The sequence below is a fragment of the Xiphias gladius genome, chromosome 23 (assembly GCF_016859285.1).
Source record: "Xiphias gladius isolate SHS-SW01 ecotype Sanya breed wild chromosome 23, ASM1685928v1, whole genome shotgun sequence".
NCBI classification, from domain to species: Eukaryota; Metazoa; Chordata; class Actinopteri; order Istiophoriformes; family Xiphiidae; genus Xiphias; species Xiphias gladius.
The window spans coordinates 15,980,572-16,007,621 of NC_053422.1; the positions used below are offsets into that span (position 1 = coordinate 15,980,572).

Below are 27,050 nucleotides of genomic sequence, written 5' to 3' on the forward strand. Positions count from 1 at the left end.
AAGCCTATGTATTTATTCTCGACTGCAGTGCTAACAGACGACAATTTTCCGAAAAACTTAGCAAATTACATAAATTGGTATTGAGAAGCGTCCGTCAATGAAACTGAAAGTATGATTGGGGTATTACGGCCGACACAGGTGTTGAATCAACAAAAGTCTCCATACCTGCAGAGTGGAAGCTGCCGAGTCACTAGTCTCTGTCAGTCCTGTGCCTCTTGGTAAACTGGACACGATGTACCTGGAGCCCTTTGGCAGAGGCTGTCTGACCACCAGCTTTCCTTTCCTGGTCTCTGCTAGAAACAGACTGTACCAGTAGGCATCGTTGGAGACCAAGGTGGAATCTGCGATGGTGGAGTTCCTCTCACTGATCACACTGTTCCTGCAGGGAGGAGCCGCTTTGCTGGCCTTGGGTTTCTGACACTTGAGCACGATGGTGACCAATATGGTGATGAGCAGGAGAAACGACACCGAGCCCAGACCGATCACCAAATACAGGTTTAGGTCTGAGAAGATGTCATACTCCAGAGGCACCTCAGTCATGTCAGAGTAGGCCTTAACGGCGGTCTCCACTGTGGACAGCTTGATGGTGACTGTAGCAGAGAGAGCAGGCTCCCCGTTGTCCTTGGCAACAACAACCAGTCTCTGGTGGCGCGGATCTCTGTAACTGAACATCCTCATGGTCCGGATCTCTCCGTTGTACTGGTCCAGACTGAACAAGGTGGCGTCAGTCACCTGTAGAAACTGGTAGGTAATCCGAGAGTTGTGAACCGAGTCGGTGTCTAAGGCTATCACCTTGGCAACCAGGAGCCTTTATCGGTGGATCTGGGGATCTTGTCCTCCACCACCGAGCCGTGTGCGCGCCACGGAGAGACGATAACCGGAGCGTTGTCGTTCTGGTCCACAATAATGATGTGGACGGTCACGTTACTGCTGAGTGGAGGAGAGCCAGAGTCTCTGGCCTCGATGTGGAAAAGAAACTCCTTCTCGATCTCATAGTCAAAAGTTTTCAGCGCGTAAAGATTACCGTTCTCTGGATTGATGGAGAACAGCATGGACATGGAGGTGTTGGCTATCTCCTTCTCTAGGATGAAATAAACTAGATACTGGTTTTCATGGAGGTCGGGGTCAAACGCAGTGAGTGAACTCAGCAAGGCCCCGGGTGCGTTATTCTCCATTACACGTATGGTGTAAAACGACAGCGGGAACTGTGGAACATTGTCGTTAACATCCAGCAGCTCTAAAGTCATAGTTTCATTGTCAGATAAAGGAGGAGAACCTCTGTCTGTGACAGTGAAAGTGATGTCATATTCTGCGACCTTCTCACGGTCTAACGGCTCTGACACCACTAATTCATAATAGTTATCGGAGGATTCTCTCAGTTTGAAAGGCATATTACCTGGAATATGAAGATCCACCACTCCATTGTCCCCTGAGTCTTTATCACTGACACTAACTACAGCTATCACTGTGTCCAATTCTATGTTTTCACTGACTGGACTCTGAAATGACTTGATAGATATTTCCGGGTGGTTGTCGTTCATGTCTTCAACCAGAATCTTTATGGTACATTGTCCTGATAAACTATTGGCTCCATGGTCGGTTGCTATAACTTCCATATCATAAATCCTGAAATCCTCATAGTTTAGCATTCCCTTGACGGTAATTTCACCAGTGGAAGGATTCAGATTAAACGTTTCTTGCGTTTTCTCTGATGTATATAAACTGTATGAATAAGTTAAGTCAGAATTTGACCCCTCATCTAAGTCTGTTGCATTGAGATGAATGACAAGGCTTCCGATGGGAGAATTCTCCATTATTTTAACAGTATTGATCGATTTGTCAAAAGCAGGAGCGTTGTCATTGGTGTCCAATACTCGAACAATAACACTGGCAGTGCCAGAACGAGCAGGCTTGCCTCCATCTACAGCTGTAAGTATTAAATTATGAACACCCTGCTGCTCCCGGTCTAATGTCACTGTCAAGATTAATTCAGCAAACTTCGACCCATCTCTTCCTGTCTGAACTTCAATATTAAAATGTTCACTTTCACTCAGACGGTATGTTTTCACTGAATTGCTTCCAACATCAGGATCAACTGCATTGCTGAGAGAGAATCTCTCTCCTTTTGGCGTCGATTCAGATATGTCCAAATGTATGACGTCTCTCCGAAACTGTGGGGCGTTGTCGTTCATATCCAAGATTTCTACTTCTATGTTAAAAATTCGTACTGGGTTTTCTAGTATGACTTCCAGTTTAAGGTAGCATGAAGCTGACGATTTCGTAGTGCAAATATATTCCCTGTCAATCTTCTCAACAATATACAGCTCACCAGTCTCTTTGTTCACATCCAGATATTTCTTGTTTGCAATGATGTCAAGACGCATCTTCCTCTGATTCAGTGTTTTCACATCCAGGCTGAGATCAGTAGCAAGGTTTGCTACAACTGACCCTTCTTTCATTTCCTCTGGTATTGAATAATGATTCACTGAGGTCGATATGTTACGAACGAAAGAAAAAAGAACGAGAACAATGAGCAGCACGTACCTTTTGCAAGACTCCATTGTCACAAAGGACGGCATTGCTCTGTGCGTTTTGACTGCAGTTCAGTCTTTATAATGTAGATTTTCAATAGCAGTGAATTGTGTTGTAATGGTTCTGATCCAAAACATATTCACACGATTTTAATCCCGAGGAGATTTCAGCACTAAAAAGGACGGACGCGTTTTGGGAGCGGTGTTTCAGCACCACGGAGCTCTCCGGTTGATTCACGATCTGCTCTAATGACAACGATTCACTGTCATGGCGTTCATTGGCTGGCATTTTACTGACAAAACAGCGCCACCCTTTAGGTTTTTCAAGACTCTTTCAGCTAAGTTTAACATGACCTTAAAATGTCGTGTATTAGTATCAATGCGAGTTTAAATTGAGTATCGGCGAAAAGAATAATCTGATTTATCGACACCCTTTGATAGTTTAACTAATGAAGTTTAATTACTTAAAAATTTCTCCAATACAAAATAAATTAATACTTAATACTGAAAAATGATAAATATAAAAAACAAATGTCTGTGTAACGGATTCCTACCTGCAGAGTGGAAGCTGCCGAGTCACTAGTCTCTGTCAGTCCTGTGCCTCTTGGTAAACTGGACACGATGTACCTGGAGCCCTTTGGCAGAGGCTGTCTGACCACCAGCTTTCCTTTCCTGGTCTCTGCTAGAAACAGACTGTACCAGTAGGCATCGTTGGAGACCAAGGTGGAATCTGCGATGGTGGAGTTCCTCTCACTGATCACACTGTTCCTGCAGGGAGGAGCCGCTTTGCTGGCCTTGGGTTTCTGACACTTGAGCACGATGGTGACCAATATGGTGATGAGCAGGAGAAACGACACCGAGCCCAGACCGATCACCAAATACAGGTTTAGGTCTGAGAAGATGTCATACTCCAGAGGCACCTCAGTCATGTCAGAGTAGGCCTTAACGGCGGTCTCCACTGTGGACAGCTTGATGGTGACTGTAGCAGAGAGAGCAGGCTCCCCGTTGTCCTTGGCAACAACAACCAGTCTCTGGTGGCGCGGATCTCTGTAACTGAACATCCTCATGGTCCGGATCTCTCCGTTGTACTGGTCCAGACTGAACAAGGTGGCGTCAGTCACCTGTAGAAACTGGTAGGTAATCCGAGAGTTGTGCACCGAGTCGGTGTCTAAGGCTATCACCTTGGCAACCAGGGAGCCTTTATCGGTGGATCTGGGGATCTTGTCCTCCACCACCGAGCCGTGTGCGCGCCACGGAGAGACGATAACCGGAGCGTTGTCGTTCTGGTCCACAATAATGATGTGGACGGTCACGTTACTGCTGAGTGGAGGAGAGCCAGAGTCTCTGGCCTCGATGTGGAAAAGAAACTCCTTCTCGATCTCATAGTCAAAAGTTTTCAGCGCGTAAAGATTACCGTTCTCTGGATTGATGGAGAACAGCATGGACATGGAGGTGTTGGCTATCTCCTTCTCTAGGATGAAATAAACTAGATACTGGTTTTCATGGAGGTCGGGGTCAAACGCCGTGAGTGAACTCAGCAAGGCCCCGGGTGCGTTATTCTCCATTACACGTATGGTGTAAAACGACAGCGGGAACTGTGGAACATTGTCGTTAACATCCAGCAGCTCTAAAGTCATAGTTTCATTGTCAGATAAAGGAGGAGAACCTCTGTCTGTGACAGTGAAAGTGATGTCATATTCTGCGACCTTCTCACGGTCTAACGGCTCTGACACCACTAATTCATAATAGTTATCGGAGGATTCTCTCAGTTTGAAAGGCATATTACCTGGAATATGAAGATCCACCACTCCATTGTCCCCTGAGTCTTTATCACTGACACTAACTACAGCTATCACTGTGTCCAATTCTATGTTTTCACTGACTGGACTCTGAAATGACTTGATAGATATTTCCGGGTGGTTGTCGTTCATATCCAACCAGATTTCTACTTTATGTTAAATTGTACTGGGTTTTCTAGTATGACCTCCAGCCGAAGATAGCAAGACGACTTTGCAGGACAAATATATTCTCTGTCAATCTTCTCAACAATATACAGCTCACCAGTCTCTTTGTTCACATCCAGATATTTCTTGTTTGCAATGAGGTCAAGACGCATCTTCCTCTGATTCAGTGTTTTCACATCCAGGCTGAGATCAGTAGCAAGGTTTGCTACAACTGACCCTTCTTTCATTTCCTCTGGTATTGAATAATGATTCACTGAGGTCGATATGTTACGAACGAAAGAAAAAAGAACGAGAACAATGAGCAGCACGTACCTTTTGCAAGACTCCATTGTCACAAAGGACGGCATTGCTCTGTGCGTGTTGACTGCAGTTCAGTCTTTATCATGTAGATTTGTCAATAGCAGTGAATTGTGTTGTAATGGTTCTGATCCAAAACATATTCACACGATTTTAATCCCGAGGAGATTTCAGCACTAAAAGGACGGACGCGTTTTGGGAGCGGTGTTTCAGCACCACGGAGCTCTCCGGTTGATTCACGATCTGCTCTAATGACAACGATTCACTGTCATGGCGTTCATTGGCTGGCATTTTACTGACAAAACAGCGCCACCCTTTAGGTTTTTCAAGACTCTTAGCTAAGTTTAACATGACCTTAAAATGTCGTGTATTAGTATCAATGCGAGTTTAAATTGAGTATCGGCGAAAAGAATAATCAGATTTATCGACACCCTTTGTTAGTTTAACTAATGAAGTTTAATTACTTAAAAATTTCTCCAATACAAAATAAATTAATACTTAAATACTGAAAAATGATAAATATAAAAACAAATGTCTGTGTATTCCTACCTGCAGAGTGGAAGCTGCCGAGTCACTAGTCTCTGTCAGTCCTGTGCCTCTTGGTAAACTGGACACGATGTACCTGGAGCCCTTTGGCAGAGGCTGTCTGACCACCAGCTTTCCTTTCCTGGTCTCTGCTAGAAACAGACTGTACCAGTAGGCATCGTTGGAGACCAAGGTGGAATCTGCGATGGTGGAGTTCCTCTCACTGATCACACTGTTCCTGCACACGATGGTGACCAATATGGTGATGAGCAGGAGAAACGACACCGAGCCCAGACCGATCACCAAATACAGGTTTAGGTCTGAGAAGATGTCATACTCCAGAGGCACCTCAGTCATGTCAGAGTAGGCCTTAACGGCGGTCTCCACTGTGGACAGCTTGATGGTGACTGTAGCAGAGAGAGCAGGCTCCCCGTTGTCCTTGGCAACAACAACCAGTCTCTGGTGGCGCGGATCTCTGTAACTGAACATCCTCATGGTCCGGATCTCTCCGTTGTACTGGTCCAGACTGAACAAGGTGGCGTCAGTCACCTGTAGAAACTGGTAGGTAATCCGAGAGTTGTGCACCGAGTCGGTGTCTAAGGCTATCACCTTGGCAACCAGGGAGCCTTTATCGGTGGATCTGGGGATCTTGTCCTCCACCACCGAGCCGTGAGAGACGATAACCGGAGCGTTGTCGTTCTGGTCCACAATAATGATGTGGACGGTCACGTTACTGCTGAGTGGAGGAGAGCCAGAGTCTCTGGCCTCGATGGATCTCATAGTCAAAAGTTTTCAGCTACCGTTCTCTGGATTGATGGAGAACAGCATGGACATGGAGGTGGGATGAAATAAACTAGATACTGGTTTACGCAGTGAGTGAACTCAGCAAGGCCCCGGGTGCGTTATTCTCCATTACACGTATGGTGTAAAACGACAGCGGGAACTGTGGAACATTGTCGTTAACATCCAGCAGCTCTAAAGTCATAGTTTCATTGTCAGATAAAGGAGGAGAACCTCTGTCTGTGACAGTGAAAGTGATGTCATATTCTGCGACCTTCTCACGGTCTAACGGCTCTGACACCACTAATTCATAATAGTTATCGGAGGATTCTCTCAGTTTGAAAGGCATATTACCTGGAATATGAAGATCCACCACTCCATTGTCCCCTGAGTCTTTATCACTGACACTAACTACAGCTATCACTGTGTCCAATTCTATGTTTTCACTGACTGGACTCTGAAATGACTTGATAGATATTTCTGGGTGGTTGTCGTTCATATCCAAGATTTCTACTTCTATGTTAAAAATTCGTACTGGGTTTTCTAGTATGACCTCCAGCCGAAGATAGCAAGACGACTTTGCAGGACAAATATATTCTCTGTCAATCTTCTCAACAATATACAGCTCACCAGTCTCTTTGTTCACATCCAGATATTTCTTGTTTGCAATGATGTCAAGACGCATCTTCCTCTGATTCAGTGTTTTCACATCCAGGCTGAGATCAGTAGCAAGGTTTGCTACAACTGACCCTTCTTTCATTTCCTCTGGTATTGAATAATGATTCACTGAGGTCGATATGTTACGAACGAAAGAAAAAAGAACGAGAACAATGAGCAGCACGTACCTTTTGCAAGACTCCATTGTCACAAAGGACGGCATTGCTCTGTGCGTGTTGACTGCAGTTCAGTCTTTATAATGTAGATTTTCAATAGCATTGAATTGTGTTGTAATGGCTCTGATCCAAAAGATATTCACACGATTTTAATCCCGAGGAGATTTCAGCACTAAAAAGGACGGACGCGTTTTGGGAGCGGTGTTTCAGCACCACGGAGCTCTCCGGTTGATTCACGATCTGCTCTAATGACAACGATTCACTGTCATGGCGTTCATTGGCTGGCATTTTACTGACAAAACAGCGCCACCCTTTATGTTTTTCAAGACTCTTTTAGCTAAGTTTAACATGACCTTAAAGTGTCGTGTATTAGTATCAATGCGAGTATAAATTGAGTATCGGCGAAAAGAATAATCCGATTTATCGACACCCTTTGATAGTTTAACTAATGAAGTTTAATTACTTAAAAAATTCTCCAATACAGAATAAATTAATACTTAATACTGAAAAATGATAAATATAAAAAACAAATGTCTGTGTAACGGATTCCTACCTGCAGAGTAGAAGCTGCTGAGTCACTAGTCTCTGTCAGTCCTGTGCCTCTTGGTAAACTGGACACGATGTACCTGGAGCCCTTTGGCAGAGGCTGTCTGACCACCAGCTTTCCTTTCCTGGTCTCTGCTAGAAACAGACTGTACCAGTAGGCATCGTTGGAGACCAAGGTGGAATCTGCGATGGTGGAGTTCCTCTCACTGATCACACTGTTCCTGCAGGGAGGAGCCGCTTTGCTGGCCTTGGGTTTCTGACACTTGAGCACGATGGTGACCAATATGGTGATGAGCAGGAGAAACGACACCGAGCCCAGACCGATCACCAAATACAGGTTTAGGTCTGAGAAGATGTCATACTCCAGAGGCACCTCAGTCATGTCAGAGTAGGCCTTAACGGCGGTCTCCACTGTGGACAGCTTGATGGTGACTGTAGCAGAGAGAGCAGGCTCCCCGTTGTCCTTGGCAACAACAACCAGTCTCTGGTGGCGCGGATCTCTGTAACTGAACATCCTCATGGTCCGGACCTCTCCGTTGTACTGGTCCAGACTGAACAAGGTGGCGTCAGTCACCTGTAGAAACTGGTAGGTAATCCGAGAGTTGTGAACCGAGTCGGTGTCTAAGGCTATCACCTTGGCAACCAGGGAGCCTTTATCGGTGGATCTGGGGATCTTGTCCTCCACCACCGAGCCGTGTGCGCGCCACGGAGAGACGATAACCGGAGCGTTGTCGTTCTGGTCCACAATAATGATGTGGACGGTCACGTTACTGCTGAGTGGAGGAGAGCCAGAGTCTCTGGCCTCGATGTGGAAAAGAAACTCCTTCTCGATCTCATAGTCAAAAGTTTTCAGCGCGTAAAGATTACCGTTCTCTGGATTGATGGAGAACAGCATGGACATGGAGGTGTTGGCTATCTCCTTCTCTAGGATGAAATAAACTAGATACTGGTTTTCATGGAGGTCGGGGTCAAAAGCCGTGAGTGAACTCAGCAAGGCCCCGGGTGCGTTATTCTCCATTACACGTATGGTGTAAAACGACAGCGGGAACTGTGGAACATTGTCGTTAACATCCAGCAGCTCTAAAGTCATAGTTTCATTGTCAGATAAAGGAGGAGAACCTCTGTCTGTGACAGTGAAAGTGATGTCATATTCTGCGACCTTCTCACGGTCTAACGGCTCTGACACCACTAATTCATAATAGTTATCGGAGGATTCTCTCAGTTTGAAAGGCATATTACCTGGAATATGAAGATCCACCACTCCATTGTCCCCTGAGTCTTTATCACTGACACTAACTACAGCTATCACTGTGTCCAATTCTATGTTTTCACTGACTGGACTCTGAAATGACTTGATAGATATTTCCGGGTGGTTGTCGTTCATGTCTTCAACCAGAATCTTTATGGTACATTGTCCTGATAAACTATTGGCTCCATGGTCGGTTGCTATAACTTCCATATCATAAATCCTAAAATCCTCATAGTTTAGCATTCCCTTGACGGTGATTTCACCAGTGGAAGGGTTCAGATTAAACGTTTCTTGCGTTTTCTCTGATGTATATAAACTGTATGAATAAGTTATGTCAGAATTTGACCCCTCATCTAAGTCTGTTGCATTGAGGTGAATAACAAGGCTTCCGATGGGAGAATTTTCCATTATTTTAACAGTATTGATCGATTCGTCAAAAGCAGGAGCGTTGTCATTGGTGTCCAATACTCGAACAATAACACTGGCAGTGCCAGAACGAGCAGGCTTGCCTCCATCTACAGCTGTAAGTATTAAATTATGAACACCCTGCTGCTCCCGGTCTAATGTCTTTGTCAAGATTAAATCAGCAAACTTCGACCCATCTCTTCCTGTCTGAACTTCAATATTAAAATGTTCACTTTCACTCAGACGGTATGTTTTCACTGAATTGCTTCCAACATCAGGATCAACTGCATTGCTGAGAGAGAATCTCTCCCCCTTTGGCGTCGATTCAGATATGTCTAAATGTATAGCGTCTCTTCGAAACTGTGGGGCGTTGTCGTTCATATCCAAGATTTCTACTTCTATGTTAAAAATTCGTAATGGGTTTTCTAGTATTACTTCCAGTTTAAGGTAGCATGAAGCTGACGATTTTGTAGGGCAAAGATATTCTCTGTCAATCTTCTCAACAATATACAGCTCACCAGTCTCTTTGTTCACATCCAGATATTTCTTGTTTGCAATGAGGTCAAGACGCATCTTCCTCTGATTCAGTGTTTTCACATCCAGGCTGAGATCAGTAGCAAGGTTTGCTACAACTGACCCTTCTTTCATTTCCTCTGGTATTGAATAATGATTCACTGAGGTCGATATGTTACGAACGAAAGAAAAAAGAACGAGAACAATGAGCAGCACGTACCTTTTGCAAGACTCCATTGTCACAAAGGACGGCATTGCTCTGTGCGTGTTGACTGCAGTTCAGTCTTTATAATGTAGATTTTCAATAGCATTGAATTGTGTTGTAATGGTTCTGATCCAAAACATATTCACACGATTTTAATCCCGAGGAGATTTCAGCACTAAAAAGGACGGACGCGTTTTGGGAGCGGTGTTTCAGCACCACGGAGCTCTCCGGTTGATTCACGATCTGCTCTAATGACAACGATTCACTGTCATGGCGTTCATTGGCTGGCATTTTACTGACAAAACAGCGCCACCCTTTAGGTTTTTCAAGACTCTTTCAGCTAAGTTTAACATGACCTTAAAATGTCGTGTATTAGTATCAATGCGAGTTTAAATTGAGTATCGGCGAAAAGAATAATCCGATTTATCGACACCCTTTGTTAGTTTAACTAATGAAGTTTAATTACTTAAAAATTTCTCCAATACAAAATAAATTAATACTTAATACTGAAAAATGATAAATATAAAAAACAAATGTCTGTGTAACGGATTCCTACCTGCAGAGTGGAAGCTGCCGAGTCACTAGTCTCTGTCAGTCCTGTGCCTCTTGGTAAACTGGACACGATGTATCTGGAGCCCTTTGGCAGAGGCTGTCTGACCACCAGCTTTCCTTTCCTGGTCTCTGCTAGAAACAGACTGTACCAGTAGGCATCGTTGGAGACCAAGGTGGAATCTGCGATGGTGGAGTTCCTCTCACTGATCACACTGTTCCTGCAGGGAGGAGCCGCTTTGCTGGCCTTGGGTTTCTGACACTTGAGCACGATGGTGACCAATATGGTGATGAGCAGGAGAAACGACACCGAGCCCAGACCGATCACCAAATACAGGTTTAGGTCTGAGAAGATGTCATACTCCAGAGGCACCTCAGTCATGTCAGAGTAGGCCTTAACGGCGGTCTCCACTGTGGACAGCTTGATGGTGACTGTAGCAGAGAGCAGGCTCCCCGTTGTCCTTGGCAACAACAACCAGTCTCTGGTGGCGCGGATCTCTGTAACTGAACATCCTCATGGTCCGGATCTCTCCGTTGTACTGGTCCAGACTGAACAAGGTGGCGTCAGTCACCTGTAGAAACTGGTAGGTAATCCGAGAGTTGTGCACCGAGTCGGTGTCTAAGGCTATCACCTTGGCAACCAGGGAGCCTTTATCGGTGGATCTGGGGATCTTGTCCTCCACCACCGAGCCGTGTGCGCGCCACGGAGAGACGATAACCGGAGCGTTGTCGTTCTGGTCCACAATAATGATGTGGACGGTCACGTTACTGCTGAGTGGAGGAGAGCCAGAGTCTCTGGCCTCGATGTGGAAAAGAAACTCCTTCTCGATCTCATAGTCAAAAGTTTTCAGCGCGTAAAGATTACCGTTCTCTGGATTGATGGAGAACAGCATGGACATGGAGGTGTTGGCTATCTCCTTCTCTAGGATGAAATAAACTAGATACTGGTTTTCATGGAGGTCGGGGTCAAACGCAGTGAGTGAACTCAGCAAGGCCCCGGGTGCGTTATTCTCCATTACACGTATGGTGTAAAACGACAGCGGGAACTGTGGCGCGTTGTCGTTAACATCCAGCAGATGCACAGTTATTGTTTCATTATCAGATAAAGGCGGAGTTCCTGCATCCGTCACTATCAGTGTGATTTCATATTCCGGTACCGATTCACGATCCAAAGGCTCAGACACTATGAGTTTATAATGCGAGGGTCTTTCTGATGACTTGTTAAGAATAAAGGGCATGGGCTGATGTATAGATAAGCTTACTTTTCCATTATCGCCCGTGTCTCTGTCACTTATGCCCACCAGAGCAATGATAGTTCCAACTGGGATGTTCTCATCCACTGTGTTTTTAACAGATTGTATGGTGATGTCTGGATAATTGTCATTCATATCAATCACGTGGACGACTACTTTACACTGTCCCAGTAAGGGGTGCGTCCCTTTGTCTCTGGCCTCAATGTGCATCTCATAAAATTTCATATCTTCATAGTCAATAGTACCCTTAACAGTTATCTCCCCTGTGTTAGGATTCAATGCAAAGACGTCTTGTGTTTTTTCTGAAGTGTAAAGGGTGAATGAGTACACAATCTCTGAATTTACGCCCTCATCAAGATCTGTAGCGTTCACCTTCATCACTAAGGTTCCGATCGGGGAATTTTCTGTCATGTTAATTGTGTAACTCTGCTTGTCAAACCGAGGAGGATTGTCGTTTGTATCCTGTACTCTAACAATAATATTGGCAGTGCCGGAGCGCACAGGAACCCCGCCGTCTACAGCAGTCAGTACTAAATTATGAACAGCATTCTCCTCTCTGTCTAATGACTTGGTCAACACCAGATCCACATACTGAGTTCCATCACTGCCCGTCTGAATTTCGATGGTGAAATGTTCACTGACACTGAGTTTGTATGTTTTAATTGTATTTATGCCAACATCTGGATCCACAGCATTAGGCAGGGAGAATCTCTCTCCTGGTGTCGCCGATTCTGAAACGTCGAGCTCTACTCTGTCTCGCCGAAAATGTGGAGCGTTATCGTTTATGTCCGTTATTCCTAGTTCAATGTTGAAGATACGTAAGGGGCTTTCTGTGACAACATCAAGCTTTAGAAAACAGGATGTAGGTTTCGCCGGACAAAGGTATTCCCTGTCCATCTTTTCCACGATATACAGCTCCCCTGTCTTTTTGTTAAAATCTAGATATTTTTTGTTAGTGAAAATATCAAGTTTTACCTCTCGTTGTGCCAGACCACCAGGCTCAAGTCCCAAATCCGCAGCGAGATTAGCCACAACAGACCCCCTTTCCATCTCCTCTTCTATGGAGTACCGTGTCACAGACAAAGCACTGGGCCATATTGCACAAAAGACAAAGGCAGTGTCCCAAAAATTCATCCTTTCATCTGCAGGAAAAATTAATCCAGAGTGTAAAAACAATTGTTGGCCTTTTTTTATTTTTAATGATCTGACTAAATGTCTTAGGTTCCTGAAGTTAATTTGAAAATTAAACGCATATCTTCCAGAAAGCTGTGTCCTACACCCTTTACAAATGGGTGTGTCATGACTTCGGGGAGAGAGATGCATTATGCTTTAGTGGTCAACAGTGACGCCATGTGACAGAGACTGCACATAGTGCAGGAACTGTTTAGAAATCAGCCTTGTTGGCCATGAGCTGGCTCAAACATGGTTTCACATGATAATGATAAGTAGTAGGATTCACTCGTTTACTTTTGAATCTTGTTCAAGGGAAAGATGGTCAGTTTTCTCACCTTAAAAGGTTCATTTTAAATGCATGATAAAACTGATTGTTGTCAGTGAAAATGCCATGTGCTTCCTAATCACAATGCATTTTACATAAATGAATCACATTGGCTGGCTTCTTGGTAAATAGTGATGAGATTAGTCCCACAGAATTCAGACAATCTAAAGTATACAATATATTAAAATTGTTAGGAACTTGAAAAACACATATTTCTGTGAAAAATCACATGTCTGACATTTATGACACACACTTTTTTTTTTTTTTTTTTTTTGCTGAAACAAAAATTAAGTGGTAAGACTGGCCTTTGTTAAAACTCCCCTCCTAGACATAATTTTAGAGGATCTTCTAAGCTTCAATTTCTCTTCCATGCTGTGTGTATTTTAACACATGTAAGCTGATGCTGCTGCCTATACCGCTTGCTTACAAAAAGCTTCCTATGTGGCACAGTTGTAGTGACAATTATTGCAGATACAACAGAAAAATGGTTTTAGGGAGGGTTCATTTTATGTCCTCAATCCTTAGGTGACGTCTGAGATAGTTGTTGCATCATAGTTGTAGTGTGTATTAAGTGTCTGGTCCCATTTATGGGGTCCCGTTTTCACTACAGGTAGAATCATAGCCAAAATTATAGGTCTGTGTGGGTAGATGATTTGCACAAGGACAGCCTCCCCCCTTTGTGTATCTAAAGGGTTTTTTGATAATCTAGCTATCAGTGTGTGTCTGTTAGAGAAAACTCACTTCCCATCAGTCATCCAAGGATGTGATGCATGTAAAATGGTTAGACAGCGTGTTGTACACTTGGTATCAAGTGGCATATTTGAATATGATAGGGATTAGGGAGACCAAAAGATATACTCGAATCCACATGTATATCAGCTATATGATAAAAGGTTATGGTTTATATGCAGTGTATTTCATTATGTTGTCATGAATTTCTTTATATGCTGCTATGTTGCTGCAGAATGAGGTATCCCCAAGAGTGAAACCATGTCATTTACCCAGACACACGAAGGACCCTAACAGAAATGAATTCGCTCTGGGACATGCTTACGTTTCTGTGTCAGTTCATAGATAGTCTGCCAAAACTACATCCAACACATCTCACTGCAGCCTATTTAAAGACCCTCACACTCATATTCACTCTTTGCTGGTGGTTGTTTGCAACTGTTGTTAATGAAATACCCCCCTAGGCTTCAGTTTGTTCAGTTTATATTCACCTAGTAGTGGATTATTTTCAGTGCTCTGAATATGTCAATTGTCTTGTCATGTTTTCTGTTTTGATATGCTATTTTGATGCAGCAAGGGGCATCCACAAGACTGGAACCAAGTCAAATTGTATTGCCATCATCATTTGCTATTTGATGTGAGTGATCTTGACTGAATTATTTCATGTTATATATATATATATATATATATATATATATATTAAAATTAACAGCGTAATTACAAACTTAGTTTAGCATCAGGAAAACAAATAAGATTAAATTGGATTGTCTTTGTTCCATTTGGGGGGATTTTCAGCTACAGTGTGCTACCATTTAACCTGTCTTTTAGGATTTTTTTTTAATTTAGTGGCTTAGTACTAGAAAAATTGTCTATTCATAGGGAGTTATTTTCTACACTACAGTGGCAGAACTAAAACGATGTACCACAACATAACGCAATCAAATAACACCCAATCTACAATATCAAGAACTGCTACAGTACTTAATCAACAGCTGTTTGACACAGTCTCAAAAAGTGTCACAGAGAAACCACGATACTTCCCTAACTTTAACCAAGTGCAAGTGTCTAAGTATATAACAACTTTGACAGAAAACATTTTACTGATGCATTCAGTATTAACATTTTTGAGAATTTCCAGAAATGTCAACAACATTTTGTCTTTAGTTAATAGAAAACTTGATCTGGCCAGTATCACATTTCCTTCAAAACTTATTTGCTGCTACAAGTATATAGGTCAAAGACATGCAGGTCTGGTGAACTGGCCACTCTAAATTGCCTATAGGTTTGAATGTGAGTATGAATGTGCCTCTCAATGTGCGGTGGTCCTGTTATACACTGGCAACTTTTTCAGGTGTGTACCCTGCCTCTTCCCCTTTTCCTGGTAAAAGTGTCATCTCATGGATAAATGATATAGAAAATGTACTGGAGGAAGTTAAATAATGTAATTGAGTTTTGTATCCATGTAAATGATGTAAATGGCTTTACACGCTGATTGCTTTGTCATTATTTTAGAATTAAACAAGCTGGATACCCTTGTGTAATCACACTTAAAAAATAAACAAATAGAATCAAAACATTTTAATTTTAATTTTGAACAATAATAGTAATGGGTAAATCTTAAAAATACTAATCCCACTTGTGGTGATTTTCTAATACCAGCTTTTTGTACTTGCATTTACCTGAATCTCTTGCTTGATGTTGTTTTTGAAAACAGGGAGGGAGATTTATTGCACTTAAATCAGTATTTTACACTGTTTGATCCCATTCTTCCCTTTTGGGAGTTTCTCTGCTGCTGAGTGTGCACATTTATATAAAACAGAGGAGCCACAGGAAATTAAAAGTTGGCTAATGGCTTCTGGTGAGTTGATTCTTTTAATCCCCCTGGAGCCAACATAAGGCTACAAAACAAACACCAGGAGCCAAATTTGGGATAGCCTTGACCATTCATTGAGTATCAGCTAAGCCTAATTATGACATCGATATGAGGCAGTCATTTTGACTACCTCATATGCAAACCTCATACTGAATTAATCAACAACAAATGAGCTAATCCTACTCAGTCTCTAAAGTGTAGTGCTATACAATCCAAATGAGATTCACTTCAAGCTTAAATCAAATTGGAAAATATAGTGTTAATTTGGAACCTTGTGGCAAGATGTAATTCTCTCTTCTGGGATCATAGATGCACTGTGATGAATGAGTTGAGCGTGTGATCATAATATATAGTTAAACTGCCTGAAGATACCAATCCGACTGTCTGGGGCCTGCCATCATTCATATCTCTATGTCTCATAGCCCATGTGCTGTCTGACATAATCAGCATTTCTGACAGCCAAAAATATAATCTGTGCATGTTGGTTGTGGAAAAGCTTGGTTTAAAGCCTAGAGTGTGATGACACAAATAGGAAAACGTGCTTCTCCAAATAAACGTATTAATCATTGTTCCACTGACTATTTTTTCAGATTAGTTTTTTAAGTATATACAGTATCAACATTTCCACCATGCTGCGGCCTGCAAAGTGAAAACAGTCAAGTTGGTAGTCTTAGTCTGCCTTCAAATGTGAATCAGCATGTACACTATAGAGTTAGGGGGAAAAGGGTTGTGTACAGATTGCACCTGTTAGATTAAGTCCCCTCTGCTACAGGGGACTGCATGGAATGTAGTGGAGTAGAACTATAAAGTACTAGAAAAACACCCATGTAAAGTACAGTTACCCTCACAATTGAGCTTAAGTGTATTACATTAAAATGCATCCAGATACTTTCCATCAGTGGCCAATCTTGCTATTGATATGCTATTGTATGTTGCTTTAGAATATGTGTATGGCTCAAAAAAGAGAGAGAAGAGAACTAAATAAGTTCCTCTGCCTCTCCTGCCTCCCCTCTCAGTTGTTTCTCCTTTCCTTCCTACAAATGCATTCAGCCAATCTCCCTATTTTGTCTTGCACTGTTTGGGTTAATGTCATTTTATCCTCCCAGCCCCACGGTCCCTGATTTTACTTTTAAAATGAACCTACTCCTCTAGCCCTCTTTGTTTTTTTCTGGAATGATTCTTACTCAATGCCGCCCTCTGCTGGACAAATCTGTTGCCAAACCAGTGTTAAAAGATGGTGCAAATGCTCATCATAGGTACATATATTGTGAGTGGGTATGAATCAATGATGAATACATTTCCAGGATCCACTACTGGACTGCCATTTAAACTAAAAACCTAACAAGTACCCTTTATTTGATATGGTAGAAAAAACTCTATTAGCTCCATTTTTATCTACAGTTTCTCACGCTGGGATATAAATGAATCACAAGCATGTTGCTTGTGGGATTCCACATGTCAAGAGTGATATTCTTTAATAAGCCTGATTTACAAGCCGTAGTGGAATGTAACTAAGTACATTTACTCGACTACTTTACTTAAGTACAGATTTGAAGTACTTGTACTTTACTTGAGTATTTCCATTAATGCCACTCTATACTTCTAATCCACTGCATTTCAGGGTGAAATATTGTACCTTTTACTTCACTACACATATCTGACAGCTATATTTAGTATAGTTCATTTTGCAGATCAAGATGTTGACATAAAAACATCAGTTTCTAAAATGTGCTGCTTTGTTATAGGTTAAAGAAGCAAATAAAGTAGTTCAATCACGCCAATCAGCTGCAACATTCAAATGTTTCTTGCACATCAATGCATCACTAATTCACTAATATTATATAGAGTATTATATAAAGCATTATAGTATAACACTCCAAGGGGCAATTTTTCTGCATAATGAGTAGTTTTACTTTTGATACTTTAAACATGTATTACTGTGATAAAATTATTTATCACAGTAATACAAATTGCCTCCAAAGCATTAAATCCAACATAATTTGCGTCAGACGTGCCCCCTGGTGTTCAACTGACGAAATTACAGCCGTTCACAAAAGAACCAGTGGTAATAAAAAATAAACTGAAATGTGTATGAGCCTGTTTGGTTTGGTCTCTGGGTGTGGACATAAACATGAATTTCATGTTTTTGAAAAGGTTTTGTTTTTTTTTACTTTGTTTTTTTTTTTACTCTTGTGTCAGAAAGTGACACAAGCTCTTCTGTAGGAACAGAGCTCCATCCCTCGCTCATGTGAAAGTAAGCTGACCTAAATAAATACGGCCGCCCATTCAGCCGTCCCTGCGGATCACCTTACCTCAGAGAAGGTTAGCCTGCTCCCCTCCGCGCTCTCTGTGGACGCCCGTTTCCTTTTTAACCGAACACGACCTAATTACCCCGCTCATTTCTGGCCAGGGGCCGGCTCTCATCTGTTGAAGGTGGCAACTAATTCCCTGAGAAGTAGGATGTAAAAGGGCAGAGAGAGAGGAGCCACGGGCCTCCTTGCTCACATCCAGGTGTGGCATTTGGAGCGGAGCCCCCCTTCCCCAAACGCCTGTGTTCGTGTTGGTGGTCTTAATTGAAGTGATATTTCAAGAAAGGAGGTCCTGTTTGTTCAGTTAATGAACACTACTATTCTCTGCGGGTAAATGGAAATGCGAGCACGCCGATTAGCATATGTTAGCATTTTACTATGTTTATTCCTCACTGTGGAAAACAGCTTACCGAGGCGAAAAGCTTTCCGCCCCTGTAAGAGTAACTTTTTCACCCCAAAATAATTGACTCGAGCTAATTAAACATAGATCTAGCAAACTTATATATAAATGCTCTGTGCATGTGGATCGAGCGAATCTGTGTTTGGGTGCGTGGGTTGGGTTTTTATGAATTTACAGCAGGCCACACGTGCACACTTAAGAGACATAAGAAAGACCATGTGAAAAAAATACTTTATTTTCATAAATGTATACAGTACATGTGTGGGGGAAATCCCCCGTCTTTACAGCTGTCTGCATGATGTTGCAGCTTGCATATACATTATCATGATATTTGTCATATTCACGCAAGCTCTGTTAGCAAACATACAAAAAGAAAAAAAAATCCTTTCTTGAATAAGACTTAAAAATATAAATTCATAAGGATGTGCAAAATTATTGTCCACTAATGCTTTTCAAAACATTTTGGATGTAACTGCTGCTCCAGTTTGATTGTCTAAATAATAATAATAATAATAATAATAATAATAATAATAGGCAGACACATAAAATTACCACGTTGCAGTGGCTTGTCACATAAATAGTCGTCACATTATTTCCCTTCAGCATTTTAGCCAAACTGGAATGCTCATTCATTATCTCTCTTACTCAGTGAATTGCACCCTCTGTACTTTTCATACCACCTATAAATCATATTTATGTTCATTAATTAATGTACTGAATGTTTTCTTCCTCAGTATTCATGTGAGGTTATCCATCATTTTCATCATCCATTCAGACAGTCATTTAAAAGTCAGTCGTTGTACAGGTCATTATTTATGATGGCAGCCTCTCCCTGGGGGGACATCTGAAGACGTCGCTTCTTGCCGAAGGTGGAGAAGGAATTGTGGACGTCCAGTTCGCTTCGCTGTACAGCAGGCCTCAGGGTGCAAAAGCCCGATGGTGTACCAGGGATGTACACGTTGTGGTGGTAGTCAGGTGGCGGGTGTGGGTGAGGGTGGGAGGGAATCGAAGGCTGCTGCTGCTGGGGAGGAGGTGTGCACCGAGGAGTCCAGGGGCGAGAGGGGACCCCACTGGTAGAAGGAGACATCTTATATTCTGTAGTATGACACAAGTAAAAAGAAAGTAGAGGAGGAGCAAGTATTTAATTATACAGTGCGGACTTACTGCTGTACTGCTTTGGTAATTTGCATAGCATTTTTCTAAAACAAAAAATCAGTGCTTTGCAATCAGGACAGTAAACAGTGACACACAACAAAAGAGGAGATCAGCAACAAAAACACAAAAACAGAACCATAATCATCTGAATGTAACCCTGCTTGTGTTGGTGGAGGTGGAGGCAAGCTAAGACTTTACCAACAGAGCAATGAAGGGAACAACAAAGGAAAACAGAATGTCATTGCATAAAAGCATGGAGGTGTACTGTGTTATATACAGTGATTGTGTCGGGGTATAAACAATATTCTGGAAATACATATCCAACCCTAAATGTTAGTAGTGTTGATGAATGCTGTTTGTGGTGCAGTGTGTTTAGCCTGTCTTACCTTTCATGCCTCTCATGTGAGTACCCCAGGTCCAGTACTGTCCCGGTGCCATGGAGGTGACATAGTTTTCTGGGTCTGCATGCATGGCCTTACGCATAAGGGTGCCATCCATGTTGATGGAGTTGTAGCTACGAGCAAGATACCACTCTGTGACTTCAACAAACTTTACTCAGATGTAAAATCAACATCTATATCCAGTTTAAGATGAGTGATTTCAATCCAGACCATCTACTTCAGCTCTTTATGTGAGCATTATGCTTAAACACAAAGTCATACTGAGAGAAACGTAAGGTTGCTTTACATTGGGTAGACAACATGCAAAGGTCAGAGGTCAAAACGGTACCTTTTAAGGGAGGAGTTCTGATTTTTTGTGAGAGTCCAGTCTGTGTTCGGCTGCTTCAGCTGCAAAGAAAGAGCATGACAGAATGTCAACTTAATAAAAATTACAAAATCATCATGTAAATGCACAAATTACCACAATGTCACTGCTCAGGTCTACTGTGAGAAATTTCTCTTTTCAAAATTAGTTTCAGTCCAACCGGTTTTGATAGCATGTCTGTTGATTCTGGCCTCTTGAAGTGGAAGTACATATACAACACTGTAAAATTACTCCATCACAAGTAAAAATCCTGCATGAAAAATCCCACTTAAAGTACGAAAGTATTAGCAGCAAAATGTAGTTAAAGTATTAAAGTAAAAGTACTGGTTTGGTCCCTCTGACTTATTTTTGTTGAGATATTGGATCATTTTAACACTAATTGAAATGAAATAATTTGAGAGGTTTAGAGGGAAAAAAAATCACTAGTAAGAACTCAGACATCTGAAATGTGACCCCGACTACACACTGCTTTTTTTGTAAGACGTCAGAAGCCAAAAGGGCTGGAAACCAGTCGTTTAATCTTTAACGATGTGTTGTATTTTAAAAGCTTGTTATATTATCCCTTGTGTAAAATCTTCATCTCCAAGTTACTTGTAACCGAAGCTGTCAAAGTAGAAAGTACAATAGTTCCCTCTGAAATGTAGTGGAGATAAGTGGAGTGGAAGAACAAAGTAGTATATAATGGAAATACTCAAGTAAACGTACTTAAAAATTATACTTAAGCACAGTACTAGAGTAAATTCACTGAGTTGCTTCCCACCACCGGTGGTAATTGACATGAGGAGCGGTCTATCATTGTGTCTGTCCTGAAATGGAGGCATGACTGTTTTCAGATGGATCGTGGCTGCCGCCCTGTGGATGCTTGACAGAACATATTTCTTTTTAAGAGCAGAGGCGCTGTTGCCCTCAGCTACGACTCGCCTGTCACTTAGTTTTGCTTTTATCCTCTGTGGCGCAGCGGGAGGGGTTGAAGCAGAGCACCCGAGTGATATTTATTCCGCGTCTGAGTCTCCCAGTATGGATTCCACGCTCTATTAATTCACTTAAAGTTGTTAACAAGGAGGATGCGACGTAAGCGTATTATTAGAATCGGTATTCAAAATACACTCCTCGCCAACTACGCACAAAACCAATTAGAACCCCACCGGGATGAAACGAAACATGATTTTAATCTTCAAAGGAAACCGTGCCAGGGAGGAAATTAAGAAAATTACACACGTCATTGTTTTGTGGATTTTATGCATCATTTTACATTAATATTTGCCTGATGCTCCTCGAGCAAGGTTTTTAATTAAAAGTCTCAGAGAGAGCCTTGAAAAGTTTGCGGTCCTTGCAGCTGTAGCCTTTGTGCACAACGCGAGACGGCTCAACGCGCACTTACACACATGCGTCCACCTGTCCCGGGAGCCTTACACGCTTGGGTGTGTGTTTAATCTCTCTTTTCACCTTCAATACATCAACTGAGGCGGGCCCATGTACTTACTCTGTGTAATGCTCAGATAGTTTCATTGCGATTCGTCTTTGAGATTTAATGTGTCACCGACGACCTCGCGGAGACTCGTGTGGGTGCGCTGGGGGACACCGCCGGGTGAATTAGGGGAACCAATTAGCGGTAGGAAGGACGTTTGCTCCTGAAGGAGCGTAGCTGCGGGCAGAGACAATCACCGCGACCTCGAAATCCCTCTCGTGGCCAGAGGTGCATGTGCCAGTGACCGAACTGACATTTCTCAGTCTGCCTAGTGGAGTCTGGTATCAGGGCGCTGAGTCTTTGTCCCTCTGCCTTTTGATGAAAACAGGCAGAGGACAATGAGCAATACGCACACATGTACGGTCTGCTGCCCCGTCTATTAGAATTAGAAAACACTGATGTAGACATCCTGCCTCCGTAAATTCCCTTCTCTCCTTGTCTCCTTCCTCCCACCTCCTTCTATTTCACCCCCTCCTCTTCCCAGTCCTTGCTCGACAAATATGAAGCCACATCTCCCTCCCTCCCTCCCTCCCTCTCTCCTCGCATTCAGAGGACAACGCCGGGGCCGATCTACAGGCGTCCCACGTCTCAGTCCCGCCTTGTCCTTGCCCCCTCCCCTCTCGATGTCCTCCCCTGTCTCCCCAAAACCGGCCTTTTGCCATTTTTCATCAATAATGGACACCCCCCCCCTTTACGAATACGCCACATTGTGTGTAGCATAATGGTTCGGCCGTGCTTGTGCCCTTGAGGCATAGTTAGAGAGGTTATCTGTCCTATATTGTTAGTTTGAAAACAAGAGGGCGTGTTGCAAACCCGACTGATCGAACAAGAATTGTCTGACCCACCACAATGTGAATTCACACAACCGCCATTCACCTTGTCCGTCATGTATATAACCTTGACTTTTTGTTCAAACTCAGGTAGATGCGCTGGTAGCAGGTGTGTGTGTGTGTGTGTGTGTGTGTGTGTGTGTGTGTGTGTGTGTGTGTGTGTGTGTGTGTGTGTGTGTGTGTGTGTGTGTGTTCCCACGCTGCGTGAAAAGTATGGTGCAAGGACACCGGGTGATGAGGACATTCATCTCGCAGGTCACAAGCTATTATAATTAGATTCATGAATTACTGTTGAAAGCTTTTTCCACGTGTAAATCAAAAACGTGTCAAGCCTGAATAGGGGAGTCCGCTTGAACTACGTCTCCGCTTCCTCTCACACAGTAATTGATATCTCACTTCATTCTATACAGATGATAAGACACGGTACGTGCACAGCATATGCTCCTCGCAAGACAGAGCTTTACACTTTCGTTTACATGTCAATTAAAATGTAGTCTCCTATCGTCACGTTTCATTCCCCGGGTGCAAAACATTACCATAGGCAGCGCAATTAGGATAAATGATTGCCATCATTAAAAAAAACAATGGGGGCGACATGCTGTGTAACACACTCATTAACAAGAGAGGGGGGAATCAAGGCTTTGCTCACTTTTTGCTCAGTGTGAGTTACAGATCTGTCTGGCAGGCGTGATTTGACCTTCACGGGAGAATGTCACAGTCTAGATTCTTAGCAGATAGAAAACGGAGATGGATTTTGCTGGGGCAGTGAGGGAAACAGGCGGATTTAAATGAACAAGGTACGCACCGGCGTCCTGTAGCTGTTATACTCTGTTTCCACCATACCTCGTTGGGAGTAGTTGCTCCGTTGTTCACAGATGCGCTCCGGCTTTGTGTGTTCCACGAGTTTTCTGCGCTCCTCGCCTCGTTGTTCCTCGGCGTGCTGCCGGGGCTGCACGGCTTCAGAAACATAAAGTCACTTTTGGCAGATTCGGGCGTCAGGCACACTTTATAACAATACGACTGAGAGAGACCGCTGTTCCCATTCACCTCCATGCAGTTTGTGGGCACTTTGGCCGCGGATGAAATCTGCAGGTTGAGGTTGGATTTCTTGAACACCTCCGGGGGCGGCTCAGGCTGAAACCCCCCGCAACAGCAGCAGGCGAACGGGGGCAGGTTGTATCCGCTCAGGGTCTCCCTGTCCTTGTAGCATTTCACCGCGGCCAGCACGATGATCGCCACCAGGAATATCAGCGATATTGTGCTCAGGGACACGATCAAGTAGAGAGCGAGGTTTGAGGGGGGCTGTGGGCTGAGTGTGAGGTCTCCGAAATCTGACAGCGACTCGGGCACACTGTCTACCACTGTGAGGAGAATGGAAACGGTGGCGGAGAGCGGCGGCTGCCCGTTGTCCTTGACTAATATTACCAGCCTTTGCCTTGTGGCGTCCTTTTCCACTAACCGGCGAATGGTCCTGATTTCGCCGGTGTACAGAGCCACGCTGAACAGTCCCGGGTCTGTAGCCTGCAATACCTGATAGGACAGCCGGGAATTCTGCCCTGCGTCCGCGTCTAACGCCGTTATTTTGGTAACCAGATACCCAGCGTCTACTGACCGTGGAACCACCTCTGTGGCCACGGTGCCGTTTTTAGGCAGCGGCGATACAATAACAGGTGCATTGTCGTTCTGGTCCAAGACAAAGACGTTGACTGTGACATTACTGGCGAGCGGGGGGAAACCAGCGTCCTGCGCCTGAACCAGAATCTGAAAGTTTCGAAGTTGCTCATAATCAAAAGAGCGCAGTGCGTAGATATTGCCGTTGTCAGAGTTGATGGAGACATAAGTGGACACGGGCATGCCCTGAATCTGACCCTCGAGAATAGAATAAGACAGATAGGCGTTCTGGTTAGAATCGGGGTCGAATGCAGTTACGGAGCAAATGGAAGCGCCCGGGGCGTTATTCTCGGTCACATAAACAGTGTATGAAGGTTGAGAGAACCGCGGGGGGTTGTCGTTAATATCAGACACTTGGACGAGGATGGTTTTCCTGGTGGAGAGCGAAGGGGAGCCCAAGTCGCGGGCTGTGAGGGTGATGTTGTACTCGGACACCGCTTCCCTGTCCAGAAACTCGCTCGTCACCAGAGTATAGTAGTTTTTGAACGACGAATGGAGCTGAAAGGGCACGTTGCTCGGAATCTGGCAATCAACGTTCCCGTTCTCCCCCGAGTCCCGGTCCATGACACTGATCACAGCTATCACCGTGCCCGGTGGCGCGTCTTCCTGGACGGGAGTGGACACTGATGTGAGGATGACTTCGGGCGCGTTGTCATTCACATCCAGGATGTCCACCAGTACTTTACTGTGCACTGCCACAGCGGAGGGTCCCCTGTCTTTTGCCTGCACGTACAGCTCATATACGCTGGCTTTCTCGTAATCCACAATACCCTTCACTCGGATTTCACCCGTGTACGGGTCCACGCTGAACAGTTCGCGCACCTTGAGTGGCGCGTGCCCGCTGAACGCGTAGGTCACCTCCCCGTTAGAGCCCTCATCCAGGTCTGTGGCGTTCAGCTTCAGCACCAGCGTGCCCCTCGGTGCGTTCTCTACCAGGCTCGCCCGGTAAACTGAGCGGTCAAACACGGGCATGTTATCGTTTGCGTCCAACACCGTAATAGTTATCAACGCTGTCCCAGAGCGTTCCGGTGACCCCCCATCAAAGGCTGTTAGGACCATTTCATGTTTTTTCTGCTGTTCCCGGTCCAGTGGGGTGTCCAGCACGAGCTCAGCAAACTTGCTTCCATCATTGCGCGTCTGGATGTTCAGTATGAAGTGCTCGTTCGCGCTTAGCTGGTAGGAGCGCAGAGAGTTGGTGCCCACGTCCTGGTCCTGTGCGCTCTCCAACGGGAAGCAGGAGCCGGGCGCGGCCGATTCTGTGATGTCAAGATTGAACTCGCTCCATGGGAAACTGGGGGAGTTGTCGTTCACATCTAAAATCTCCACTTCCACTCTGTACAGTTCTAACGGGTTTTCAATAACCACTTGCAAGTGTAAAAAACAGCTCGGGCTTCGTTCACACAACTCCTCTCTGTCTATCTTTTCATTGACGAAGAGAATGCCATTCTCCAAGTTCACTTCTAAATACTGCTTATTTGCGCCGGAGACTATACGAAACCGACGGGCTGAGAGCTTGGCCACGTCCAAGCCCAGGTCTTCGGCGATGTTGCCCACAAAAGCTCCATGCTCCAGCTCTTCGGGTATAGAGTACCGAATTTGCGCAAGAACCAGGTCCACTACACACGCGCACAGAAGCAGACATATAACCAGCCCAGTCACCGGTACCCAACTGCCTCTGGAGAATCTGTGATCCATTTCAGCACCGTGCGTAAAATCACCTCACCCAGACATCTTCCTCCTTATAAAGCCATGTCCCGAGTAAAAAGAAAAAAAATCTTCACATATAAGTTTGTAACATCTATGTTTATGGATAACTTTACTGGATAGTTAAGCTGAGGAGACGGAAGAGGAGAGCGAAAGCACCTCTATCTCCCTCTATCTCTCTGTTGTGCTCCAAGCTCAACACCGGTGGTGTGTGAACGGGGGAGGCTTGCGCTTTGATTTTCCAGTGTATTAGACACACGGAGGAGCTGGTGGGGAGGCGTGTGTGTGTGTGTGTGTGTGTGTGTGTGTGTGTGTGTGTGTGTGTGTGTGTGTGTGTGTGTGTGTGTGAGAGAGAGAGAGAGCGAGAGAGAGAGAGAGAGAGAGAGAGGGAGAGGGGGGGCGTAGCTTCTTGCAGCTCGGCATTGGAGGACGCAGACGAGAAGTGCGGCTCTAATTACTGTAGACGTTTAACCCTTTCTCATCCTCGTGTCTGTTCCTCTGACCTATTAAAGAGTGTAGGAGGCGTAAATTTGACACCAGACGTCAGAGCCAGATTTGGATTAGGGGACAAATTGTGTTGTGAGTGTCGTTTTCTAGGCTGCAGTTAAGTGATGAGGATGGACAAGGATTTGTCTTGGTGACCACAGTGCCCCACAGGCGCAGGATGGCGGTTGTAGCCACCATTATTTTTTTTACTTTGATTCATTATAACTCCCACTATGGCTTCAGAATAAAAGAATAAAGTATCCATCTGGGGATCTACCATTACATGTTGCAGTGAAGAAAACAACAATACACAGGCCAGTGGCCACTGCCAACAGGCTCCTGGGATTCCATAATGCTTTTTAATGAGAGCCCTTTGAAGAGGAATGTCCACATTGAAAAAAAACAGCCCCATTCATTAATCATCACACACGAAATTGGGTTTTATAAAAAGAATCTTTGATGGGTCAGGGTATTCAATTTTAATCAATATTTAAATGAGTGTGAGCGACATT

At 43.9% G+C, this 27,050-nt stretch overlaps 3 protein-coding genes across 5 annotated transcripts; all 3 read right to left on the reverse strand.

The window, feature by feature from the left end:
- Positions 1 to 7,389: 7,389 nt before the first annotated feature.
- LOC120785722 (protocadherin alpha-C2) lies at positions 7,390 to 9,898 on the reverse strand. Its single transcript, XM_040120596.1, is given in 2 exon segments — positions 7,390 to 7,470; positions 7,472 to 9,898. Coding segments are annotated over 2 exon segments (2,508 nt in total).
- A 119-nt stretch (positions 9,899 to 10,017) lies between these two features.
- pcdhb (protocadherin b) lies at positions 10,018 to 13,172 on the reverse strand. The gene is given in 5 exon segments (XM_040120597.1): positions 10,018 to 10,023; positions 10,405 to 10,843; positions 10,845 to 12,737; positions 13,008 to 13,061; positions 13,159 to 13,172. Coding segments are annotated over 5 exon segments (2,406 nt in total).
- Positions 13,173 to 18,981: 5,809 nt separating this feature from the next.
- On the reverse strand, positions 18,982 to 26,043 carry si:ch73-233f7.1 (uncharacterized protein LOC100537710 homolog). 3 transcript variants are annotated; one of them, XM_040120710.1, is made up of 5 exons: positions 23,725 to 26,043; positions 23,521 to 23,634; positions 20,344 to 20,402; positions 20,010 to 20,128; positions 18,982 to 19,554 (listed from the first exon to the last, which is right to left on the reverse strand). In XM_040120710.1, the coding sequence occupies exons 1-5, from the start codon at positions 26,041 to 26,043 to the stop codon at positions 19,250 to 19,252; spliced, it is 2,916 nt and encodes a 971-aa protein (XP_039976644.1). In that variant the 3' UTR covers positions 18,982 to 19,249. The 3 variants fall into 3 exon arrangements, with proteins under 3 accessions (XP_039976644.1, XP_039976643.1, XP_039976642.1); XM_040120709.1 differs by having other exon boundaries at positions 23,521 to 26,043; XM_040120708.1 differs by having other exon boundaries at positions 20,001 to 20,128; positions 23,521 to 26,043.
- Between the last annotated feature and the right edge of the window lie 1,007 nt (positions 26,044 to 27,050).